Here is a 26868-nt window from a genome sequence, read left to right on the forward strand (position 1 = left end):
CTGAATTGCTTAATCATTATTGATCCTAGTTTAAAACAACTTCAAAAATGAGATGATTCTTTTCAAAGAAGAGCAAGAAAAACAAAAAATATCAAATGGAAACAATTTAAACTGATGGAGATGAGGGAAAGGGGCCAGAATTCTTGATTCAGATGAGAATCCAAGTGGTAACATATAAATATGATTGCTACTTAAAATAGTAAAATCTATTTGAAGTCGGAAAGGTACAGATCACTCCAAATCTTTTTACTTTGTGTCAGAATAGAGCTAGCCTTATATAGATATGTATAGTTTGATTTGATAAAGTGCCCTTTTCCCCAGAGAGAAAAATTTATTCTTTCTGACTTATTATTTTCCTAAACATTGTCACTGTCTGAAAATTAATTGTACATAGTCAAGATCATAAAAAATGAACTATATTTTTAACATTTCATTCTCAGGTAACCTTGTCTAGTACTAGAATACTACAGTATTGATAGCAGAAAGGAGGAACCAAAATGAGGTTTAGGATAAGAGAGTTGACCAGTTTTCCTCTTTTACACACATCACACAGACACCATTGAGTCCTACAAAGACCATTACTAGACCAAAATAGGTAGGTAGAAGTGAAGTAGCCACAGAGTATAAACAACCAAAGGTACCATACTAACTTTGAGGGAGAAGATAGAAGTTGATGTAATCAGCTTTGAGTCCAAAATATCCCATTGGAAAGACATTTAAAAATTGACAACTAGGTTTAGGTATGAAACAACAGAACTTTATCATTTTTCTAACTATAATTTGATTTTGCTTAATAAGGATTGTGAACATATAAAACATAGCAGCAGGAAAAACAAAATTGAAGAAATTAAAGGCAAGTAAGGACTTCTCATCATGATCTGTAATCTACTCAGCGTGTTAGGGCCATAGTCCTACCCATACATATAGGGAGCTTCTTTGTAGCTAACCCATGTCATAAAGGACCATTTTACGTAAGTGAATGTGCCCTTACTGAAAAATACTGCTAAGCAACAGAAGTGCTTAATTTTAATTGTTGAAGAATGAGGAGTTCTTTAGAAATAACTGTTTTGTTAGTAGTACATTATTTGGTATAAATTTAAATGATTCTATTGTATCAAAGGTTTGAATACAGAATCAGATCCTAAAAGAGCAAAGTTTCAAATTAAAAATCATTAGGTAGGAATAAGATAGGTCCATTGTGTAGGTTATAAATTATAGCCTTTGCAACTGAAACAGAGTAGCTATATCAAATAAACTACACCTCATTGCAATTCTGAGCTTCCTCTAGCATGGAGATCTGTATATTACCTTAAACAGTTACAGGATATTTTTTGGTGAAGTTACTCAATCCTGGTGAAGTTAGCTCAATCCTGTTAAACCTCCTAATTAAGAAGGAATAACTCTTCAACTGTTTATGTAAAGTCCAAGCTGCTTAATACTGTGTTGTTTTTTTTTTTTTAAACATAATTAATAAATTAAAGCACCTCATCTGGTTTTTACATTAGTGATTCTCCAGGAAAAGATCTGCAGATATCCCTATGTGGCCCTGTGTTGAAGGGCAAAAGATGATACCAGTTAATGTGGCTGGCTTTGTAGTTTCCAAGTGGAATAGAACTGGGAAACTAGACTGGATCTCTTGGTAAACTCAGCCAGGCTCTTGAGGGTACTTTAGAATTGTTGGGGGATTTTCACCAAGTATCCACTTCTAAAAATTATTTTCTGAAGTATTTTAATGTACCGATGATGTAAGTTTATTTTGGTAGTAGAATATAGACAGATTCCATTTCTCTTACATGAACTAAAAATATGAGCTTTCATAAAACAAAAGCTTTGGGTTTTGAGAAATTTTAAGTTAAAGGATAATTTTTAGAATAATTCAAAATAAATAATCCTATTGGTTATTTTTAAGAGTGTGACAGATAAACATAAATAAAGATGACCATATCCCAAATGAAATGAAGTAACTCTGAGTCTTGTTTAAAACTGTGTATTCTGAGACAATTCAGTCTGTTTAAAAGGGTGGCAAGTTTTTCCAAAAATTATTAGATCAGATTGACAGTTTTACACAAAGATAGATAAGCTGTTTGTATGTGGTATTAACTTCAAACATCAAGAACAGCTGTATATTTGTATGGATACGAGTGTGTGTATATATCTATCTTGTCATATTTGTAGAACATTTAACTGTATGCTGCCATATTATAACATTTTTGATGCTCTTTGGAATGATTACATGTATTAAAAATAATAATATGCTCTAAAATATTTTAGCATTTATTTTAATGCAATTCCTACATTGTACTCGTCATTTTTTGAAAATATAAGGTGATTTGTAATCCCACATTGATAAAACAAAGATTTAAATAGAATTCTGATTTCTGAGCTTGGTAGTATTTATACAAAGTAGAACTGTATCTAACAATACATACGTTCCAAAAATCTACACAACAGGGTAACTTGTTTATAAAAAAAAAAAACTAAATTATCATCAATTCTCAGTTCTTTTCAATTTATACATATAGTAGGGCATAGTATGTGCCTCAGTTGACTTGAAATGGGAAGTTAAGTATAAATTTCTCAAATGCCTCCTGGATCAAAGCCTTATCTTAAAAATGGCTTTGGTTTGGATAATAGATAACCATTATCTAATTCTTTTACAGTTGGAAGTTCACACGTGGCAATGGTAACTTTAGAATACGAGCATATCTCACTCCCTAATCATGCTAGATAGCAGAAAGCTTATTATACTTGGATGTTTGAATGTTACAGTCTCTAAAAAGGCATACCTAATTTTAGAGCAGTGAGTATGTTTGTAATTTTCTAAGTCCAGATAATTTTGTAAGTTGTTTACCATGTTGCCTTATTCTAGCTACCCACAAATGTATATTTTCTCCTCATTTTATGGATGTCTTAGGACCAGCGAGTTTTCAGAAATAGGCTAAACTTTATACTCAGATTGTAGTTTTCAGTATCCAGTGTATTTTTTGTCTACTTCACATCAATTAGACCAAGGTTTGAATGTACAATATTCCAAACAGGAGCTTCCTCAGGTAAGTAAAAAGTAATACTGGTTCAAAATGATATTTAGCTTGTGACTCTAGCATTCCATGATCTTAAAGATAATTTTCTGGTTTTAGATATTAAGTTTTCATTTAAAATTTATGCTGTTTTGACTGATTGACTGAAACTGTTTCTCTAGTAGGTCTAGATCCCAGTTCTTTAAAAAATTTTTCCTATTATTTTGCTTGTAAAGTGCAGTGTTTACTTTCTGTCTTGGTTTTAATTTTTCTTTTCTTTTTTTTTAAGAGAGGGAGAGAAGTGGGTGGAGGGGCAAAGGGAAAGGGAGGGAGAGAATCTTAAGCAGACTTCATGCCCAGTGTGAAGCCTGACACAGGGCTCGATCCCACAACCCTGAGATCATGACCTGAGCCGAAATGAAGAGTCAGATGTGTAAAAAACTTAGCCCTCAGGTGCCTCAACTTTCTCTTTTGGTTTTGATCTCCATCCTAATATGCTCATTTAGACATAAGTTATGGTAGCCACTGTACATTTTGGTTTAATATCTGAACTTCTTCTACATTGAAAATTAATCTCTTTTAGAGTAAAGAAAGGAGGTAGAAAGATTAGTCTTTGTGTAAACTAGATGCCTGTTGAGTCCATTTATTAGTGGACAAATGAAAGTTTCTAGCTAGATTTTAGCTGAGAATGTTCTGTGGCAATTTCTCTTTTGTCACATCTTAATATTGGCTGCTTTTCCCATCCTCCAAGAGCGGGGTATCCCCAAGGCTTACTTTCTAAGCTTTTCTACCTGGTATTTTTATCCTACCTGAAAGATCATTCATTGTATCCGAAATCAATATAGATCCTTGTCTTGTTAAGGGATTTATTTTCTAAGCTTCCTAGTGTTCTCTCCCTTCAGGAAGTGAGACTAGAAGTAATCACTCAAGACATGTATCATATCACATTTCGTTTACCCATCAAATCGTCTTATTAACTGCTTCCTCAGAATGTCGTCTGTTTTAGTGATTCCTGTGGCTGCCATCCTAGTCAGTCTTACATGACCAGATACCTGGATGGATTGCATAATTCCTTCAACAAACATTTATTGAGTGCCTACATTGTCCCAAGGATTGTAATGTGAGGGGAGTATGTAAGAATGAATAATGTAGTCACTGCTCTGGAGCATCCAGAAGTCTAATGAAGGAATTAGATTACTAAATAGGCCACTATGGTTTGGTTAGTAAATGCTGTGATAATCCTAAACCCAGGGCAATCTTGGGACCACAGAGGAAGGGCATTAGCCATTTAATTGCCTCTCTTGACTCTAATATTCTCTGCATTCCCATCCATCTGATACTCATTTTATCTTGCTCAGTCACTGCTTCCTTCATATCCTTTTTCTGATGGAAACACGATTGCTCTTTTATTCTTCCCCTTTAGTTTGTCTCTTCTTACCATCACTTTTCTTTATGCTCTGCTAAATGTTCCCACCTTAAAGGGACACTTCTTTTCAACCCAGGCTCCTGGTCCTGCCCCAGAAACATGATGTATTTATTTCTAGTATTGGAAATCCATTCCAGTCTTCTATGAATGGCTTTTCCATTTGCCCTTTCCATTCACTGGCCAAATTCTGGCCATTTCCTAAGGTTTATTTAGTTCTACCATTGCTTTAAAACCTGTTAAGCTTGTCTAATCATTTACTTATCTCAGCCATATAAGCACTTGATTTATAATATAGCATTGCCTTACATTGCTAGTATTATTTTTATCTCCTCAAGGAGATTGTAAACTCTTCAAGCAACCCATTATGTGAGCTTTTATATCCTTCATAGAACCTAACACATTGTTGAGCTCAAACCTTAACTGTTGAATTTCAGGAGTATATAAGAGGGCATTTTCCCCCTCAAACATTAAAAGCTGGTTGATATGGGATATATTCCTTTGATTACTGGGAAAAGTATGTCTTCAATTGAAAGTTAGAAATGCTTTATTGTTTTGTGTAAAGTGTAAAATTGAAACATGGGAGGGAAAAGGCAATATGTTAGCTCACTTCTTTTCGATCAGTTTGTTCTGAATGCTTGACATATTGGAGGTAATGGAAAAAACACTTGGCATAAAAGACAGGAATTGAAACTGGCTCTGTCATTTAATGTGGAACTCTGAGAAAAGCCCCAAATCTGAGTCTTAGCTTCCTCATCGGTAAAATAGGGTTAATATTACTCAAGGTTGTGATGAAGATTACATACCATAATGGATATGGAATGCTTTGTAAATTTCAAAGCAATATATAAGTTTTGCATAATTTTGTTGTGCCCCATCTTGGATGATAGTTTTGAGTTTGTATTTTACAAAAGTGCAGATTTCTTTATAGTGCATTTTGTGATCCAGCAATAATAAGTTCTCTGATATTTTCAGGTCATCCTGGCTTTCTTGCCTCTCAAGAGGAAACAGACTTCTATCCTAACAAAGTAATGTGTGCGCTATGATAGAGTACCATAGAGCACCACTGGGACACCTCACCCAGACCTGGTAGCTGTCAGGGCAAGCTTCCTGGAAGTGAAGTGAAATTAGATCTAAATTCCTTAGATAAGTGAAATTATCTAAGGCTGGACCTGAAAGATGAGTAAAGGTAGCCAGGGAAAAGTATGAGGAGGAAAGGATAGGAAATGAGAGAGAGAGAGAATAGCTCCATTCTGGCTGGCTCCGAAATTGAATCCTATACCATATTTAGATCTGCTAAAGATGGGTATATGTGATAAATATGATCTCTTTTAGTTGTAACTGTTTCATAGGAATGATCTCCTAGTATCCCTTTATAGTAACAACTGAATAGAATTTATTTGCTTGGTGATAACATCTCTTCTTCCTTATGTAGCGATATATTTTATTTATTAGAGTCACAGCAAGAATTACCTCCTTTAGACATTGGTCCATTTTATTAATTCTCTTCAGTCTGCATTTACTTTATAACTACGAATTGCCTCCTTCGTGTCTTCTTTGCAAACTATTAGGAGAACTGGAAAATTGGTTTTGGAGGGGGTTTTGTTTGTTTTTGTCTATAAAAACATTTACTTTTGCATGGCTCCAGATATTTGGAGTATGTTTATAAGATAATGTGGGGAAACTTCATTTCTGCTTAGTTAAGGAAGAAATGGAGAGAAATCTGGGCGAAATGTTGCTGTTGGGATCTCCAGAATAGAGAGAGCATCCAAAATGGCACCTGGCACAAAATAGACTCTTTTTAAATAGATAGCTGCTAGACAAATGGATGTGCTGCATTAGTATAGACAGAACACATTCGGAGAAGGAAAGATGAAAATAAATGTCATACTGCTAAGATAGGGTTTATAAGCTGATGATTAGGAAGTAAGTCTGTATAAGGAATCCTAGAAGTATAGATCTAGAAGCCTAGATGTATAGTTCACCTACTATGCTTTGCTGAATGCGGCTTTAATGTCATATAATTTTATAGTTGTCTGTGAGAACTTGATTAAAACCCTTATAGTAAGCGTCATTCAGCTAAATCCCCATAAAGGAAAGAAATACTAATACTTATCCCCTGTGAACCATATGGAAGATCTGAGTGATAGTTTATAGAGAGAACTAAATGAGGCCCTGAAAAAAATAGACCTACCCTCAGCTCTGCTGAGCTACTGGAAGACTAGGCCAATAGTCTTTGTCTCAAAACTTGTGAAAATGCCATTCAGAAACTTGTGGCAAGAATCAGCTTTCAATGCATCACTGTATCATAACAGTATTTTTCTGCCATAATTGAAGAAAGGAGAAAGAGTATAAGGAGAGTATAAGGAGAAAGAGTATTATAATTATAAGGAGAAAGAGTATTATAATTATAAGGAGAAAGAGTATTATAAGTATAAGGAGAAAGAGTATTATAATTATTACCACGGTTTTTAATGCCAGTGAATTTGATTGGTATTGGAAACACACACTGACTATAACATTTAGTTGATTTTTTAAAGTAACTTTTTCTCCTTCTGTTTTCTGCTGTTTTTCTACAGTATCATGGTTTGCCAGTTACAGAATTTTTTAGGATCCTAAGTTTCAAAGTTGGCAAAAAAACATCTGGTATACATTAGACCATGGCCACCTAAAAGAGTCAAAAGAGATGCTGGGTTGGGAATGTAGGGGACCTTATTTTGGGATATGAACGAAATGTGTGAGCTAAGAACTTTGAGGCTCTATAGTGATGGTCTTAACACAGACCTGACTCCCCCCTGTAAATATTTAATGACCACTGAAATTAAATTTATAATAATATAACTCCTCACATGCATAACTCCAAAAATAATATGATGCCTTCCTTGCTAATAATGGGAGAATTTTTTAAAAAGGTATTTTTTAATGTTTCCATATGTAAATGTTTGGTATCAATAATTCCAGTACTGGGAGTGGCCCCTGTGCTGGGTGGTCTGATTTTCCAAAATGAAATAACTTCTAATAAAAAGTATAATTTCCTTTTTATTTACAGGGCCAGATGCAGTACTGAAAAATAAAGTTTTTGTTTTTTTTTTAAACTGTACAAAAATGCTTTCTAATTGTAAAACTACGGCCAGAAATTTCCAGACACCCTTATAAACTTCTGAAATGCCCCAATGGGGCTTTAATGCTCTCTTCCCCACTTTGAGAACCACTGCTGTATAGAATCACATAGTGTTCTAGTGTTTTTTATTAAGATAGCACTACTGACCAATTAGGGTAAGTATTTTTTATTAATCATTTTATTAGTAGTACTAGGCTTATTTTGAGCCATATATTTTTTCTCCACCTATCCTTTGGGACCAATCAGTGTTTGTGAACAACTGGCCATTCATAGAGATACTTTTCTTATTCCATAAGTTTTACCCCTGATGAAGATCTGAGTATAGCTAGAATGAAAAATACTGGTGAGTATGTGAGAAATATAAAAGATTTTTTCTTCCTTTAATCTCTTTAAAAGGTAATTGGCTGCTTAAGTAAAAAATAGTAACAGTATATTGTTATTTCTAACCAATTGAAAAATATGTATGACAGTAGTAGCACAAAGACTTGATGGGGAAATGGAAGTATATGCTTGCAAGACTCTTAAAATACAAATGAAATGAGATGCTATTCTGTGAAGACTACGTGATAAGTTAAAAGATACATATTATAAATTGTAAAACAACTGCTAAAAAATAATAAAACAAAACGCAAAGAGGCACAGCTAATAAGGCAATAAAGGAGATAAAACAGAATCATAAGAAATACTCAGTTCAAAGAATTCAGAAAGAGAGGAAACAAAGGAACAAAGTCATGATCCCTGAAACAAGGTCAGATAAAATGTGTGGGCCTTGTCTAAAGAACATGCTTTGTATTGGAAGTCTTTCACAAGTGCTTAGGGTATCTCCCACTTTCCCCACTCTCACACTGTGGTGTTTTACAGGCCCCAGGCTCATCCAGTACCTGTCTCTGTTCCTTCTCTTTGGTACTCAGGTGGATTTGACTTGGTCATGGACTTCTATGTTTGCTAATACAAGATGTTGCATAATAAAGTGGAATGAATTGATTACTGATTTTTCTGTCATGTTTCAGCATACTTTACTCTCTTCTCTTCCCCTGAATTCAGAGACATGAAAAATGCTGTAATTGGAAACAACAAGCAGAAAGCCAATCTCATTGTTTTAGGAGCCGTTCCAAGGTATGTTTGCTATCAATTCCTTTTCTGATATTCATACTAAGTTCTAGTATATTTCTCATTCTCATCCGTAAAGCCCACCTTTTTTCTGTATTGTCTATCCTTTTTTTGAAAACCTCCTAATTTTTAAAATAAATGCTTTGAAATATATGAAGCATCTCTTTAGAAATTTTTAAATATCAGAGAATGGAATATGAAGCAAATGTATTAATACTTTTTGGAAATTCAGGAAGATCATTGTCCCTGCAATAAAAGGATGTGTTGGATAGATAGACAATATACACCAGCCTGATTCTTTATTTCCTCAGAGCCTTGGCAGGTTTTTTTGCTTTGTTTTGTTTTTATTTTTATTTTTTAAGATTTTATTTATTTGTCAGAGAGAGCACGCACAGCAGGGCGAGTGGCAGGGAGGGCGAGAAGCAGACTCCCTCTTGAGTAAGGAGACCGATGTGGGACTCAATCCCAGGAAGTGAGGATCGTGACCTGAACCTGAGCCAGAGGCAGACACTTAACCGACTGAGCCACCCAGCATTCCGGCTTCGGCAGTTTTGTATGACTGGATAATAATTTCTTAGCATTCTCAAAACCTTTTTTTAATTAAAAAAAAAAAATCCTGCTTGGTTTTTAATCCTGACTTTCTTTTTTTAATTTCTAATTTTTAGAATTTGCTTTTTTTTAACTTGGAAAGCTTGATCTTTTTTCTGATGATCTAAATTTTTTTCTGGTAGACAATGATGGTTGTATAACTTTCTCTTCGCCTTTGCTTCTCAGAATTAAGTTTTATGTGCAGTTGCTGTTTTTTAATGTTTTGGTTTTTCTCTTTTTTCATTTCTGTTTTCTGATACAGTATTGATGATCTTATTATTTTTATTGTAACTGATCTCAAATATATACTTTGGTAACCATAAAGCTCTCAGTAGCGTTTCTTAGGGGATAAGTGTTCACTGTATATAAATGTACTTTAAGGCACATGAGCGTTCTACCTTAAAACATAAAGGAGGTAATCATAAGTGGTGGATGATTAGAGTGTGGGAATTAGTTGCTCGGCAGGCAGGGCTGGAATAGAAATGCGAGGATCTCCTGATTCCCCAAATGGGAAAATTGGAGAAAGACAAGTTTCCCTTGCTTGAAAGAGCTGCGCAAGGACTCTGAACGTTCCCTCTAGGCTAAGCCTCTGTGATTTCTGAACCATACTTCTGGACAGTGCAGGTCCCGTGCTAGTCTGAATTTAAGATCTGACAATGGTTGGCATTGAATATTCTGAGTCTTCATATCCTGGAGCAGCAGATAACATGAATTGACTTTGGGGCTGCTTTGTCTACTTGTAGACAACTTTCAGATTAATAGTTCTGATAAACTCTGAGATTTTATATATATATATATATATATAGTGCTTTTGCTCAAAATAAAGAAAATCTCTTTTGATTTTTTACCCAAATATTCCTTTTTTTTTTTTTAAAGATTTTATTTATTTATCAGAGAGAGAGAGCACAGGCAGACAGAATGGCAGGCAGAGGCAGAGGGAGAAGCAGGCTCCCTGCTGAGCAAGGAGCCCGATGTGGGACTCGATCCCAGGACGCTGGGATCATGACCTGAGCCGAAGGCAGCTGCTTAACCAACTGAGCCACCCAGGCGTCCCCAAATATTCCTTTTTTAAATGAATAGTTGGTACAAACAAATGATCATTTCCTAGCCTTCTGTTAGCTCACAAACCATATTTTTAATATGTGGGATATATTGGTAGCATTTTTCTGTCACATTACTTTTAGCTAAATTACTTTTGTTTAGTTGTTTTAGTCTCCTCTGTTTATCAAAGTCCTTCTTTTTAGATTGTTGTACTTGCTTCAGCAAGAAACCTCAAGTACAGAGCTGAAAACTGAATGTGCAGTGGTATTGGGAAGTCTTGCTATGGGTACTGAAAACAATGTCAAGTCTCTTCTAGATTGCCATATTATCCCAGCCTTACTGCAAGGTATGTAAGGAAGTCATTTTTGTACAAGTAAAAATTAGAAACAGTTTGCAGGGTTTAAAATACAGACTGAAAGGATGAGTCTCACTTCCATTTTCTGTTAATAGGACTACTGTCTCCAGACCTGAAGTTCATTGAAGCTTGCCTCCGATGCCTGCGCACCATCTTCACCAGTCCTGTAACTCCAGAGGAGCTTCTATATACAGTGAGTTTTAGAAGTTTTTGAACCACCAGTACATTTCACTAATATCATACCTTTACTTTACTCAACATCTCAAAATTCATCATAACTATGTTACAGAAAAGTCTCAAGAAGTATTTCAGTTCTTGCTAATTTGCAAATATCAAATGTTCTAGGTATTGTAAAGAAGTGAAAGATAGTATCAGACCTTGAGGAATTTATAAGCTATTTTTTAAAAGACCCGTTTTGCTCTCTTAATATCAAATTAAGGCAGTATATTTAATGTACTCAGTTTAGATTAAATCCAGCAGAGTAAGCTTTACAGAGAATTTGACCTGGATCTTGAATAATGGATACGATTTAGAGAAGTGGAGAGGAAAGAGGCCATTCTAGGAAAGATCTGTGTAAGAGAGAAGATACAGGACAGTGGGCAGAATAGTTAATTATAGGAAGGGCATTACTGTTGATTTCAACGGAAGAGGTGAACCAGAAAACAGCTTGCAGGAGGCTTACTTGCCAGGCTAGAATCAGAGAATATGTGTGAAAGAATCCAGAGATCTTTGGAGTCATGTAGTAGTTTTCAAAAACCTTAGGGATTACTAGGGGATCTTTAATCTATTGAATACATTGGACTTTCTTAATGAGTATTATTCAGGCCAGTATTTTTCATACTCCCTGATCTGCAGTCCACAATAAGAAAAACATTTTCCATCGTCACACTGTGTGTGTGTGTGTGTGTGTGTGTGTGAGAGAGAGAGAGAGAGAGAGAGAGAGAGAATATTCCTGAGACAGTCTTCACAAAACAATTCCATAAATGTGATATCCTCTGGTTTCTAGTCTATGCTTTCTCATTTTTAGAAAAATGCTGGTTGTGATTCTGTGAGCCAACACAGAGAATCACAGTGTCATATAGAACATATATAAGCCAGAGATCTTATCTGGAATCACATTTTACGAATACTTCAAGAGCATAAGCAATCAGGAGGCATAGGCAATGGAAGCAGGGAGAGACGGGCATGTCATGAGGCTCCATAGTCATCCTCCCCACATCAGATACATGCTCCTCTGGCCCATAATTGTACATAAAGTCTGTAAGTGAGGTTCATGGGTCACTTTACACAGTGGGAGGCTCTAAATTATGAAATATCTCAATTTTACACCTCAGGGATTTGTGCAGTATTCTTCAGGGAGCCATGCCATATAAATTGGTATTGTTCACTATAACAGTTCTCAGAATTGAGCACAGACCACGATTGGCTGGAGGCTTTATTAAGCACAGATTGCTGGAGCCTTCTGCCAGACTTTTTGAGTCAGTGCATCTGGAATAGGGCCTGAGAATTTGCTTTTCTAACAAGTTTCCAGGTAATTCAGGGGCTGTTGGTCCATGGATCACTGGTTTACTATAAGCAGTCCTAAACTGGGAACTCCTTCTCCAAGCTTTATACAGAGAAGGACTCACCTCCTAGTAAATATCAGTCTGTTTCCCTGAAGGTCATATTGTGATGTTTACAAAGAGATTAAACCAATCACCCGTCTTCTTTACCCTAGAAGTTTCTTTCCAACCCCTAGCCTAGTGAGTGAGAAACTGGTCCTGGCCAGCCATTTTAACTCCTTTCTCCTTGCTCTTCAGAATGATTTTATGACCCACTAATGGTTCATGGTACGTAATTCGGAAAACTAGTCCACCCAGCTTAACTTTTTTAGACCCAGGGACATTAAGTGACTTTCACAGTGACAGTGTTTTATGCCTCAGGTTTGGAATCTGTGAATCTGTGAAGAGTGCTGGATGGAATGATGACAGAGAGTAATGTTTTAATGTAATTAACTGCCCTCTGTGAGTTGGCTTGTATAGAGCCAGCTGACATAGCAACTTAGATACTAAACTGAAAACAGGGCAGTTTGCTTAGAAGAAGGTAGGATGTCTAGTTTGAAATCCTGTTTATCAATTGGGTGACTTTGGGCAAATTATGTAACTGTTTCTTGTTTAATGAACTATAAATCGTAGATCTATATAAGACAATTGGCAGAAAGGGGGCAGGTGTGAAGAAACGGGATGAAGCTGTTATTATAGGAAAACCGAGAGATGAGAGAGCAATGGAGGAAAGAAAGGAGGTGGGAGTAAGTTCAGGAGCTTAATAGAAGCTTTCATATCATCTTTTGATTGCCTCTTCTTTCTTAGCTGCTACTTGCTTCCCTGTTTTCTGCCAACGGAATCACTGTTTCCCCTCTCTCCTCCATGAAATAGAAATGTACTTAACATTCTCATCTTCTCTCTTCCGTTTCTTTCTACACATTTAGTACCTGACTTCTTTGGGGTTTTCTAAATTTTTCATTTGTTTTTAAACTGCTTGTGATAACACAAAAGGGTTATACTAATAAGCAAAGGGAAAGATTCTGCTTAGAGGGAATCAATTGCCTTTTGTTTTTTTCACTTAGCCTTTTAAGGATTTGGGGCATTCTTTTCTTTCTAAGGGAAACCCTATATCTTGTTCATCCCAACAGTAGTACTCTTAAGTTACCTTCCTTCCTTCTGTTGTCTTTTGTCAAAGTGTGGTCTATGGACCAGCAGCAGCAGCCTTACCTGGGAGCTTAGATCCTACTCCAAATCTATGGAATTAGAATCTGTACCCGATGACTATCTCCTGGGAATTTGCATATACATTCATATTTGAGAAGTACAGCTTTAGGACTATGACAGCATTGACTGGGAGGCTTGAGCTAAGTCTCCTTTTCCTTCTGTGGTTCAGACCAAATACCCTTTCAGCTTTTAATTCCCTTTGCACCCTAAGAAGAAGAGGATTCTTGGAGAGCCCGCCCTGCAGCAGATTGGGCAGATTGTCCTCTTGTCTACTGCACCAACTTTATATTGCTAAGTGTCAGCAGTAGGCAGAGAATGTGCTCTAAGTGAGGAGTTGATATTTTACAAATTGTCTTGTGAAGATTGAAATTAGCTAACTACAGTCATTGTGATTCTTACTAGTAACTGATACTTACTGTAACATCTCAGAAATCAAAACTGTCAAGTTTTATTTTTATCCTATAATTCCTCCTTACAGGCTATTTGTTATTGTATATCTCATTAGCTCACATTTTGGTTTCAGAACAGATTTCTGTCATGTCTTTTTTTTTTTAAAGATTTCATTTATTTATTTGAGAGAGAGACAGGGGGAGAGAGCATGAGTGAGGAGAAGGGCAGAGAGAGAAGCAGACTCCCCGTGGAGCTGGGAGCCCGATGCGGGACTCGATCCCGGGACTCTGAGGTCATGACCTGAGCCGAAGGCAGTCGTCCAACCAACTGAGCCACCCAGGCGTCCCTGTCATGTCTTTTGAAATAGTTTTGTCTTATTGTGAGGGTATAGGCTGTTTATGTGGGAGAAATTGAGAATTTCCCATTCTTATATTTTGTTGTTGAGGATGAATATTGAAGCCTCTCATCCTTTACCTAAACAATTTGGTGATTCTCTTTTTTGTTTTGCTGTGTTCCTTAAAGACTGTTGATTTACTGTGATTAAGAAGCTTGCATATGTGCCTGCTCATGGAAATAGTTACATGTATTCACAATGCCTAAGTTCCTTGTTGCTGTGCTCTTTTCCTTCGACTCCAGGATGCCACAGTGATACCACACCTCATGGCGCTACTTAGCAGGTCCCGCTACACACAGGAGTACATCTGTCAGATCTTCTCACACTGCTGTAAAGTAAGAACCAGAATAAATGTTCTCTAATGTAAAATCATCTATGCCCCCAGGAGATGTGCCTTCTTTGTGTATCTTCCCAGAGATAACGTGTAATATATAATTATGCAGACCTTTGTATATTCTCCCCTCTCCCCTATTTTTATATATAAGCAGACCTATGTATATATCCCTTTACCCTTCCCCTTTTTGGACACAAATGGTAGCTTCCATACATATACATTCCATACATATACATATACAAATACTTTGTATTTTTCATTTAACACATCTTGAAAGCTATTCCATATCAGTACATAAGAGGCCCCCTCATTTTTTTCCCCAACAGCTGTATAGTATTTTACTATAAAATATATTACTATATCTTTTACTATAAAGATGTACAATAATTTGTATAACCATTTCTCTATTGTTGGACATTTGCCTTGTTCCAGTCTTGCATTATTATAAAACAGTGCTGCAAAAATATCTTGGGTAAGATATTTTATAATAAATTGCTGAGTCAAAGAATGTGTGCATTTGTAACCTTACCACATACTGTCTTGTATAGAGGTTGTACCATTTTATACTCCTACCAGCAGTGTGTGATCATAACTGTTTACCCACACACTCATTGTTGGAAATTGTTTTAAGTGATCTCATATAAGGTGAAATGAGAGCAGCTTCTCTGCTGTCTGTTGAGAGAAATTTCTGTTCCTAAAAGGGTCTCAACCTAAACTAAAGAGTGCTGCAAAGTGCTACTTACTTTGTTTCATAGTTTACATATGGAGTATAGTCTTTTGATAGCCATGGGTGATTATTTATTTGAGATCTTTCATAATTTCTACACATTTGCCAATTTCTAACCACATGTTTATCTTCTGATGACTATAAATTTTTCAGGACAGCATTACTCACCTACCTATATTTGTAATAAGACGAAGTAAGGAGTTTGGGGAACTGTAGAAAATAAAGGAAAGAGAAGTGAACACCTACATATGAAACCAGGAAGATCATACATGTATATTATTTTAGAATAATTACCCAAATAAATGAAAATTTAAATCACTAGGTTCCAGAAGAAGTACCTTAATAATTTGTTTAACCCTTCCCTCCCAAATCCTAGTAGGTTTTCACAGCCTATTTGGTTCTATTTAAGACATTTAGAATTTAAAGATTTTGTCAAAAATCTTTGAATTTCTCTTCCCAGATTGCTTTGACAGTGTAGAGGTCAACTCATAGGTGCAGGGATGTCAAACACTCCCTTAATCTTTTGAGGTGGGCAAAGAAAGACTTTGAAAAAATGACAGTTTTGTTGCCATTTATTTGCTAAAAATGAGCTGAACTTCATAGGGTGTAGAATTTTTCAACAGTAAAATTAAGTCTTGTAGTAGCCCAGCCCTGGCAGATAGGTAAAGGAGGATACTCCAGAACTCCTGTACCTCATTAGAAATCTTTCTGCATCTCTACCTAAGTGCTTGAGAGCACAGCATCTAATAGTTACAGTAATCCCAAAGGGGTACTGAAAATTAGACCTGGAGGTATGATTACTACATGTGACATTATTATGTTACATTCAGAAGTTACCCAAATAGCTTTTAGAATTACTCATCAGAAACTTCTGAATCCCTTTAGGCTTGCTCATCTAAAATTTCTCAGTGCTTTTTTAGCTGAAATCATGGATAAAAGAAAGCCATTAAATCATTAGTTCTTTTGCTGGAGAGAATCTTATGCTGAGCAAGAATTTGTAGGCATCCTCATGCCACTAACAGAACTGAAGATATTATCAGAGAAAATCACCTTAACTCATCTTTTGTTTAGCCTGGTAATTAGCTTTTGCCACTGTAATTAAACAACCAAATTTAAGTGTTCTGAGATATAATTAAACCTTAGGAAATGTTATAGATTTATAAACCCAAAGACAATAGCCTAATATAAATATTACTTTTTCTACAGATTTACTAGCATGAATCTTTAAAAACAATAGATCTGATGATCTCTGTATAGTCATTAACTATTAAAATCTTTTATTTTCATGTTGTTCAGTTTACATATAGGCTTAAAATAAGATTCATAATAGAATTTTCAGACTCATTCACAATTTTACATATACAGTTGATCCTTGGACAATGGGAGGGTCAGGGGTACCAAACCCTGCTCAGTCAGAAATAGACATATAACTTTTGACTCCCCTAGAACTTAACTACCAATATAATCCTAATAATGCCTTAGAAATTCTCTCCCTGATGTATTAAGCAGCAAAAAAAATAAAAGCTAGTAATATTAAGTTGTTGCCACCTCTTAAACAGGTTACTCAAACTTTTGAGACCTGTCCTTTAGAGTTTAAAATCTTGAGGGCTTATTTGCTTCCCACCCTGTTGATGTTGCCTCACCAGTCCAGGTCCATATGAGTTAATTTGGAGAGACTTAAGAGAGACTTGGTAAGAATCAAATGATAACTTTACTCTGGTTGGTTCAGCCAACAATTCCATTCTTTGCAATTGTTTTTATACAATCTTGTGTACAACCACAGAGAGGAGGAGGAAGAGCTTCTTTTGTTATAATTATTTCCTGTAATCTCTGGGGCAAAGAAATTCAGGGATTAAAAACTACAATATCTTATAAGCAGAGGGAATAGTTATGTTAAATGAATTGCATCGTGCTTGATCTTTTTCATAATATAACTTCATCAGTACAGATATTCCATAAGTGATCTAGCTCTTAAAAAAAGATGCATGCAAAAAAAAGAAAAGATGTATGTGGATGGGTATTTACTGAAGTGATTTTGTAATAGTAAAAGATTGTAAACAATCTAAATGTGTAACTATAGGGTACTAACGTATGGGTTATCCATATAGCGGAGTAAGGTCAAAAAAGAAATAAAGCTCTTTTCGGTACTCGTGAATGATTTCTGGGAAGTACTATAAAGGAATCAAAGGTTCAGAGCAATATGTATAGTATATGTATAGTACATATAGCACAAATATATGTAGTATTCTGCCATTTGTGTTGAAATAGGAGAAAGGATATACTTATGTATTTGTATATGTATGTAAGGCTTGAAGAATATAAGACAGTCTGTTAATATCAGGTCACCTCAAAGCAGAGGAACAGAGATAAATACAGAGATGGAAGAGCCATGAGGTGCAAGGGTAGAGGCAGTACTTCATCTACTAGCTATTCTTCTAAGTACTGCCAGTATTTAAATTAGGATGTTGAAATTTATATGGAAGACAAAAAAACCTTAGTATGCTAACATGTCAGCATAATTTAGTGTAATTTAGGCTTATCTTTACAATTTATTCTCGTTACCTTCTTGTTACTATGTAAGAAAAAAATAAGTCAGATTCTTAGGAAACCCTTCTTTTTCTAGGTTCTCCATTATAGTCTCCACCATTATCTTTATACTGAATTAGCAGGAGACTCCTGTTTCAAATGAGACAATTCAAGTAAAGCATTTAGAGCAGTGCCCAACTCATAGCAAATACCAATAATTAGTACCTGTAATTGTAATTGCAGAAGCATGGATGAAGATGAGGTAGGAAGATAAAGAGCATACTTCCATCCTGTGCCTTGAGAATGTCAGTATCTTTAGTTGTTCTAAAAGCAAACCTGCATTATTCTGGATGGATATGTTAGTATACATATACCAAGCGGGGTATGCAAGGAATTTATCCTTATACTCTTTTAAGAGTTTCCACTGAGATGGGGTTGGCTTTAATAATGTTCAACAAAACATTGTTTTTAATAGTGAAACATTAGAATCTACCTAATATATGTAATGGGGGTTGCCTGAGTAGAGTATGGAATATTTTGCATCAAAAATCAGAAACTAGAAGTTAGTTAGAGAAATTGCTGAAGTGTTTTTGTTTTTTAAAGGAGCCTTTTAATGGTATATAAAATGTTCCGGGAATTACTACCTATAAAATAGAATATGGCTGTTTTGTGATTCAGGACTATGAATACTGATCTCCCCACTTTTATCCAGAAAAGAATGAGGCACCTTCAAGATCATTGTTACTTAGCTGAATAGTGCCTTGGAAAAATTGATTTGAGAGTTTTTTTTTTCCAAGACTAGCAGCTGGTTTTCTTTGGTGAACCCAGATAGGTAGCCGACTTTCCGTGCTGTGTTTTTCTCTTCTGAATAATGATAAGCATAAAATAGCATCCCTGTCCTTGCTGTCACTTCATTATTTGAATGGGTGGGTGGTACATAAAATCAGTGTGTTAGGAGGGGCATATGGCTAGCCCAGTTGGTGAGCATTCGACTCTTGGTCTCAGAGCTATAAGTTCAAGCCCCACCATGTGTTATAGAGATTACTTAAATATTGAAGAACTTTTTAAAAAAAAATCAGTATATACAAACTGTGGCAATTTCAAAGCCTTGCATTAACCTTTAGCTTCTGTCACTTTGAAGATTTCAATAAATTGCTTAGTAGAAGACAGCTGATGAAAAATAAAATCCTGAATTTTCCCATTTCTTTACCTTCCTACTCTCAGAAATGATAACTTAAGAAGAGAAACGAGATAGAAACAGAAACCAAACCATATTCACTTCTATGTATGGAGTGTTGTGTTTTCCACCATCCATAATTCAGACTTCCCTGATGGTAGGTTAAGCTCTGATCCAGTTCTTGCACTTAATTAGTTTTAGGGTTCCTCTGACTAGTTCATCAGTCTAAAGTTGTAAGAATGACTGCTGTTCTCTCTAGCAGCATAGTGTAGGGTTGTGTACATGAAATGCAGAATTCGCAGTGGTTCTGTTGCTGTGATGGTGTGTTATTTAAAAACTACAAAGGGCCTGTGCCAGGATAGCTTCTGTGTCCCTTTCATTCCTTGGGGGGAAGGTAAGGAAGCAGTAGTTCTACAGAACTGGGGTGACATAAGAAATGGCAACGCTTTGTCTGCCTTGCTTTATTAGGATGGATTTATGCAAGAGAAGTGTAGGTGAGAATTTGTAGTAAATGAACTTCCTACACTTAAATAAATGTTTTGTTGGAATCAGTCATTACTCTTCTTAATGTTATGTTCTCTTTTCTTACAGGGTCCAGATCATCAAACAATTTTATTTAACCATGGTGCAGTTCAGAATATTGCTCACCTACTAACCTCAGTATCTTACAAAGTAAGATGTTAAAAATTATGGCCAGATTCTTCTATGTTGTTTTGGGTTCCTAGAGTCTTGATCTAGATGGAGGCCCACATATCTTACTGCTTTGATAGATATTGTGATCAAGAATAACATTTTATTAATAAAGTGGGGCATTGTTTTACCTATATAATCCTCTTTAAAGAATTTTAAAAGCTACCTTGCCTTTCCATTTTTTTTTTCTTTCAGAATATTGTTGTGGTTTGATTTGCTATTGATTTTAACAGTCTCTTCTGCTCTGATGTCAGTGCCAAAGCTGCTCATGAGGAGGAGGTTCCTTGAAGTATATAGGAACACTGGCTTGCTATATCAGGAAATACTTTGATTTCATATTTGAGACCTGACTTAGCCACAGTGACTCAGATTTAGAACACATACCTACATACACATCAACATTTAAAATGTGTTAGGTATTTCAAAATGTGAAGTCTCATAAAAAGTTAGATTTTTGTCTGATGCTGTAATTTTTTTTTAAAATGTGTTCTGTTTTGTATTTTGAGTTAAAAAGTCAGAGGTTTTCAGACTTGTTAATTAAATTTCCTTCATTGTCTTTTATGTATAAGAAAACATCATGATACATTATTAAGTATGAAGTTAAAAATTTGGTTATTTCATTGTTGTCCAACTAGCAACTTATAGCAGATTGTCTTTACTGTGTCACATTAGAGTTGGTATGCCAGGACTTTGACACAGAGCATTGAGAGAAGTACTCATTTTTGTTGTTTGTCCTCGTGCACTGATTCTAATCTGCTCTGTATTGCAGCCTGCTAATATCTATGTTTTCCTACTTTAGACACCCAAAGTTTGATCTTGGTGAAGCACTCACAAGGACGGGAATGGGGAATGGAGTCAGCTTGGAATTAGCCACAGGGAGGGGGGAAGGAAATATATACTGAAAGCTGCTTCCTCTACCCCGTGCCACATGGAGGCTGAAACCAGTCAGCATTGGCACATCAAGAAACAATTGCTGGGGTGGCTATTTACTGTTTCTCCTCTTCTCCATCCTCTAGCTTCATAAATTCCCTCAGTTCTCCCTCCTTTTTTCTTTTCTTTTCTGCACCAAGCTTCCTTATCTACTATAATAGGTTACACATTGTGAAAGGAAAAAGGTTTTGGTAACATTATTCTTTAGCCAAGGTTTGCTCCATTGTCAGAGTATCATTGGCAGTTTTAGCTCCCATATTTTAGGTGTACACATGCTGTGCTGCTGATCATTGCTGAGATGACGGACAGAAGTAATTCACACTTTGAGCTACCTATCCTACCAATCTCTAGTTCCCGCATAAGAACATCATATTGTAGACTCAGGCTTGGAAGTGAGGATTAGATAGTCTGGTGAGAACTAAACAGAAAGAATGAAAAATAACTGTTCTCAAAGAAGCTCCTGCGGGTTGTAAAGTATATTGTATGTAGTCAAGGGTTTGACCCCATGTTATGGTCACAGACCAAAAAACTAGTTTTGAGGAATGTAACACAATTTATAAATGTTTTTGTTGTTGTTGTTTATTTAAATTCAGTTAGCCAACTTATGAAACATGATTAGTTTTTGGTATAATGTCCAATGATTCATTATTTGTGAATAACATCCAGTGCTTTAAAAGTTTAATTAGGGGGTTCCTGGTTGGCACAGTTGGTTAAAGCATCAGACTCTTGGTTTCAGCTCTGTTTGTAGTTTCAGGGTCATGGGATCAAGCCCTCTGTCAGGTCTGCGGTCAGCATCGGGTCTGCTTGGGGCTTTCTGTCCCTCCATCCTCTCTCTTTCTCAAATAAATAAATAAATCTTTAGAAAGTAAAATAAAAGTTGTTAGTTTAGTCCTTTCCAGATTTTTACTGTAACTTTGTTTCCTTCTGTTCTCTTTGCCACAACCCCTCCTAGACACTACTATAAGACTACACTTTTTTTTTGCTTTTTTCCTTTTTTTTGTCTTCAGTTCTCTGGTTTGTAGTTTGGGGAGCAGAAATGTCCCACTTGAAAGGCAGTTGGTAATTAAGTGTTATTAAGCTCTCTCTGGCTTACCAATATTATGTTTTGTACATTGTTCTTTTTAATTTGATTAGGAATTTATCTGATTAAATTTTAGTTGCTGTTTTTTCCTGTTTTTTCTTTTCTATTACTTCACAGTTAATTTTAACTCTTTATAATTAAGTTTAACTTACTGTACTCCAGATATTCAGGTGTTATTTTTATTCCCTTGAGGCCTTCTTTTAATATTTTAAGCAGATTTAAACAGTTATTTCTTCAGAAGAGTTTAGATTCTTTGACATTAAAGTTCGTTATTTGCAAGATCAAGATCAATGCATTTTTTGTTTGTTTGTTTATTATTACAGGTTCGAATGCAAGCACTGAAATGCTTCTCAGTTTTAGCTTTTGAAAACCCCCAGGTATCGATGACTCTGGTAAATGGTAGGCTGAAACTTTCAGTGGTACCTACTTGATTTGATTTATAAACTTTGTAGATTTAAAGAATTCCTTAATTCTTGTTGTTTGTTTCATTTTTAGTTTTGGTTGATGGAGAATTGTTACCACAAATATTTGTGAAGATGTTACAGAGGGATAAGCCTATTGAGATGCAGCTGACATCAGCAAAATGGTAAAAGTCAAGACAATGTGGGAAGAATAATAGTGCTTTATCAATATGTTAGAGTGTTTTTGGACAGCCCAATTAGCTCCTCCAATCCCCATCTTATTTTGGGATTTGGGGATTTGCAAGTCATGAGGTTGTCTCATGTTTTCTTAAATGGGTATGAATTTTTTACTCAGCATACTACTAGTGGCATGCAGAGCAGCAACACTCATGTAACAGCTAAGACTTACCACAGAAAATTATTTTATTACATTCTCAACATACTCTCCTTATATTTCAGTTGAAATGATATAGAATTAGATTTAACTAACAAATTTATGCTAAGAATTAAGAAACTATAAATATAGGAAAATATAGAGTGAGAATTAGTTGAAGTTGATAACCAAGGCATGATTTCAGAAAATATGGCTTTCTCATCTTTAGAAAAACAAGACATAAAATTCTCATAGAGATGCGACAGTTTATAAGATAGTTAAGTTCTTATTAGTACAAGTCCTGGCACATATAAGCATTCAATATATGTCAATTCAGTAATTATGAGCACATTTAGTAGATAGGTTGAGCACCTGCTCTGTAAGATTCTTTGCTAAATTAATTGTTCCAGTATTCAAAAATTTGTGGCTGTCTAGTATTTTAGACAAGGATGAGGAATTTTCAGGGAATTACTCTTGCACAATGAATTGCTTTGTTTTTAGTGTATTATTTATATGCTTGTTTGCTTTTTGTCTTCAGAAACCTTTTTGTTGTAAGATAAATGCTCTCATGGGACTGGTTTAAAAAAATGTGGTAACAAGTCTTAAGATGATAACAGCTATAAACAATTCAATCCTGTACAGTCTAAGTAAATTTTATTGATTTTTTTATAGCTTTCTATAGAAGCCAGAATATGGAGTGTTTTAGCTCCCTCTCCCCAGCTTACTGAAGGAATCTAATCCAAGAAGGAAATTCATTAATTTAAGTTTCTGAAGTGTTCAGTACCTGTTTAGGGAGTACTAAGTAGTTTTCTTTTTCAAAGACAGGTATCATTGTGAAGGCAGATTGTTTTTTAATAGAGCCAAATCATTGACCAGTTGTCAAAGCCATTGCTGGAAAACTCTGAAGAGTTATTAATTTCTTATGGCTACCACTAAGAGTTAAATGCTTCTTTTGTGATTCTTGTACTACTGGTGTTGGAGTTAGAATATCCCAGCTTAGCTTAATTTAATCTTAGACACTTTATGAACTTTATATTTTATTTTTAACTTTTCCCCCCTTTTTATTATGGAAATTTTCTCACATGAAAATTATAGAAGAAAGTATAAGGCATCAAAAACTAATGACATACTATATGGTGACTAACATAATAAAAAATAAAAAATAAAAATTTTTAAAGTATAGGGAACTCCACTGTGCCTGGTATATAGCTTCAAAGTTTTATCTGCTCATTAAGCCTTTATTTTTTTTTAAAGATTTTATTTATTTATTTGACAGAGACAGAGACAGCAAGAGAGGGAACACAATCGGGGGAGTGGGAGAAGGAGCACAATCAGGGAGAGTGGGAGAAGAAGCAGACCTCCCGCCAAGCAGGGAGTCTGACGCAGGGCTCGATCCCAGAACCTTAGGATCATGACCTGACCCGAAGGCAGACACTTAACAGCTGAGCCACCCAGGCGCCCCAAGCCTTTACTTTTAAAACAATTTTGTATATGTTTTTGAAAAATACCTGACTTACTATCTTTATATATCAGTTAGTTGGTTTTGAGTGTTAAATTGGTGAAACCGCATATGAGGTAATCTGAAAACCTTCTTCCTTAAGATAAATAAGAGTAGCTGTCTTTTTTTCTCCATAAAATCCTAAAGGCAAGGAATTTTTCTTTTAAAGCTTTAAAACACAAGCAAAAACTTACTTTCTGCCATCTTATTCCAGTTTAACTTATATGTGTAGAGCTGGAGCAATTCGGACAGATGACAACTGTATTGTATTAAAGGTGAGCTAATTAATTCTTTCTAAACACATGCAAAAGTTCCCCCGCTCGTAAGTGTTGAATATAAATATTGACATTCCCATTTCTTTTTTTCCTCCTATTTCTTTTTTATGTAACTATGGTATATGTGCATAGCATAAAATAATATTAAAACAGCATGCTTTTCTTTTTAATGGCATACCATGTAGTTTTAAAAAATTGCTTTTAGATGTGGTTTTTTTTGTTTATTTTTTTAATTTTTAATTTTCTATAAACATACAATATATTTTTATCCCAGGGGTACGGGTCTGTGAATCGCCAGGTTTACACACTTCACAGCACTCACCAAAGCACATACTCTCCCCAATGTCCATAACCCCACCCCGCTTCTCCCAACCCCTCTCCCCCCAGCAACCCTCAGTTTGTTTTGTGAGATTAAGAGTCACTTATGGTTTGTCTCCCTCCCTTTAGATGTGTTTTGAGAGGCAAAGTGAAATAGTTCTTTTCCTTGTCACACCTTTTTCATCTTTACGGAAATTAGGAGGATCTAGAAGTTGTAAAAATACATAAAATTCAGGTGAAATAGAAAATATATTTTAATCCTTGATTTTCATCAAGTTTGCAGTGTAATTTTATAGGAAAGCAGTTCATTAGCTCTGTAGACAAAGACTTTATATCACCCTCCTGACAGATAATCAAAAGACATAATGAAAAAAGAAAAAGTAAATAGTACATGAAAACCAACATCATTGTGAGATGTCAAAAGCAACTAGAACTCAGAAAAACCCAAGTAAGAGACTGGCCCTAGAAGTTACAAGTCTTGGATTCTGGTTTCAGCATTCCACCACTGACTGGCTTGGGTAACCTTGGGTACCTCCCTTACTCTTTTGGTGCTTCGTGAAAATTGCTCATCTATCCCACAGGGTCATTTTAAAAATAACAATATATTAAATATATTAAACATCTTATTAGCTACAAAGAACAAAATTAAGTGTAAATAAATTGGTTATGTTTCATTTTATGATTGCGATTTTATGCTCATTATCAGTGTACAGAGTGAACCCAAGGATAAAAGAGCAGTAATACTAATGTTTGCTTTAGTCTTTGGTGAAGCAAGTCAATTAATTAGAACTGAGGACCCACTAAGTTAGCAACATTGTGTAGAGTTCTAAGGGCTTCCATGCAGGTAACCTTAGTTTATTTGCTCAACTGTTCTACCCCTTCTCTTCTCCCTTATTTGTAAAACTAGGTTAATAGCATCTTCTTCATGTAGTAGTTGTGAGTGTTAAATTCAATAATCCATGAATTTATGGTATTAATAAATATTAGTAACTGTTCAAAAAAAAATAATAAGACTTTCCTCTTGGAAGCCTAGGGTTGTATTATAAAGCCTGCACTAGCCTGATAGGATTATCAGTAGTGAAAAATGAAGTGCTAAACTCTATGGTAAAGATATAATAGGAACTTAGAAAAGAGCATAGCACAGACAGTAATTGAGGAAGGCTTCCTATAATTACAACATTTCAATCTCCACCTTTGTGGTGGTGTTTAAAATATGCTCATCAGCCTTAGAAATAGTAAATACTTAGAATTTTTTTATTGAGGACCTAATGTAGCTGAGTTAACAAAACAAGCACCAGGATTTTTGAAGGACCGCAGAAGTAAGATTGGACTAGCAGGTATAGTCATTCTAGGGATTGATTTAGAAAACCTAGGAACGATTGATGCATTTCATCAGCATTATAGGAAAACTCATGGAATCAGTAATGATAAGATCCCTGAATTTTTAAAGCTGTATTTCGGTTTTGCACCTATAGGTATTGATCATACCCCAAAAATAAAAGTCACCCCAGTCATACTATTCACTAAAGAAAAGATAGCATACTTTTTCTGCGGCAGAATTGTTCCTGATTAAACTGCTGGATGTCTTTTATCAGCTCTCTAACCACCTGAGCTAACTGGCATCTTTGCTAGATGTCTTTTAAATAAATAAATATATGGATGGGACAGAAACCTCAGACATGTTTTATCAGGGATTCATAAATGTCTTTTATAAGGTTGTGGAATAAAGTTTCAGTTTTATCTGTCACAAAGCCTGATCAGAGTTTGCATTAATGTGCTTTGATTGTATGATTAGGGTGTAGTATAACAGCACAAATGATTAATATACACTGAACTTTGTTTTTACATTCCAACAAGCCTTTCATTCTCTGAATGTTTATTCAAACATTTGATCAGTAACATGACTGCCAATAAAAACCATTGCATTGATTCAGTCACTATATGCTCTCCATCAAGCTTTTGCCTTTACCACAAAGCAAATAATTAATTTCACTACCTTCCAGACACTGCCTTGTTTGGTTCGAATGTGCAGTAAGGAGAGGTTGCTAGAGGAGAGAGTTGAAGGAGCTGAGACACTCGCCTATCTGATTGAACCAGATGTGGAACTACAGAGAATCGCTAGCATAACTGATCACCTCATTGCCATGCTTGCTGATTATTTCAAGTATCCCAGCTCAGTGAGTGCCATCACTGATATTAAAAGGGTATGTTCTGTTTTTCTTTTCAGCAGCTGAAGCAAGGGATTTTTAAGATTTTCTTACTGCTCACAACTTTGAACCAATTGATAATTACAGTTTAAAACCCTTTTAAATGAAGAAAATCTTCTCCCTTTGATAACATAGATGGTGCTAT

At 35.4% G+C, this 26868-nt stretch overlaps 1 protein-coding gene across 4 annotated transcripts in view; it reads left to right on the plus strand.

Annotated features, from left to right (window-relative positions):
- The window catches only part of ARMC8 (armadillo repeat containing 8), a 106356-nt gene that overhangs the window by 32735 nt on the left and 46753 nt on the right, over positions 1 to 26868 (plus strand). For 3 of the 4 annotated variants that reach the window (XM_059162721.1, XM_059162722.1, XM_059162724.1), the window contains 9 exons: positions 8606 to 8677; positions 10504 to 10646; positions 10751 to 10848; positions 14429 to 14521; positions 19542 to 19622; positions 21975 to 22050; positions 22147 to 22237; positions 24138 to 24198; positions 26520 to 26720. In XM_059162721.1, coding sequence (XP_059018704.1) covers positions 8606 to 8677; positions 10504 to 10646; positions 10751 to 10848; positions 14429 to 14521; positions 19542 to 19622; positions 21975 to 22050; positions 22147 to 22237; positions 24138 to 24198; positions 26520 to 26720 — 916 coding nt within the window. Of the gene's footprint in view, positions 1 to 8605; positions 8678 to 10490; positions 10647 to 10750; positions 10849 to 14428; positions 14522 to 19541; positions 19623 to 21974; positions 22051 to 22146; positions 22238 to 24137; positions 24199 to 26519; positions 26721 to 26868 lie in introns of those variants that run through there. The other variant, XM_059162723.1, reaches the window with a different exon arrangement.

This window comes from Mustela lutreola, chromosome 2 (genome assembly GCF_030435805.1).
Source record: "Mustela lutreola isolate mMusLut2 chromosome 2, mMusLut2.pri, whole genome shotgun sequence".
Classification (NCBI taxonomy): domain Eukaryota; kingdom Metazoa; phylum Chordata; class Mammalia; order Carnivora; family Mustelidae; genus Mustela; species Mustela lutreola.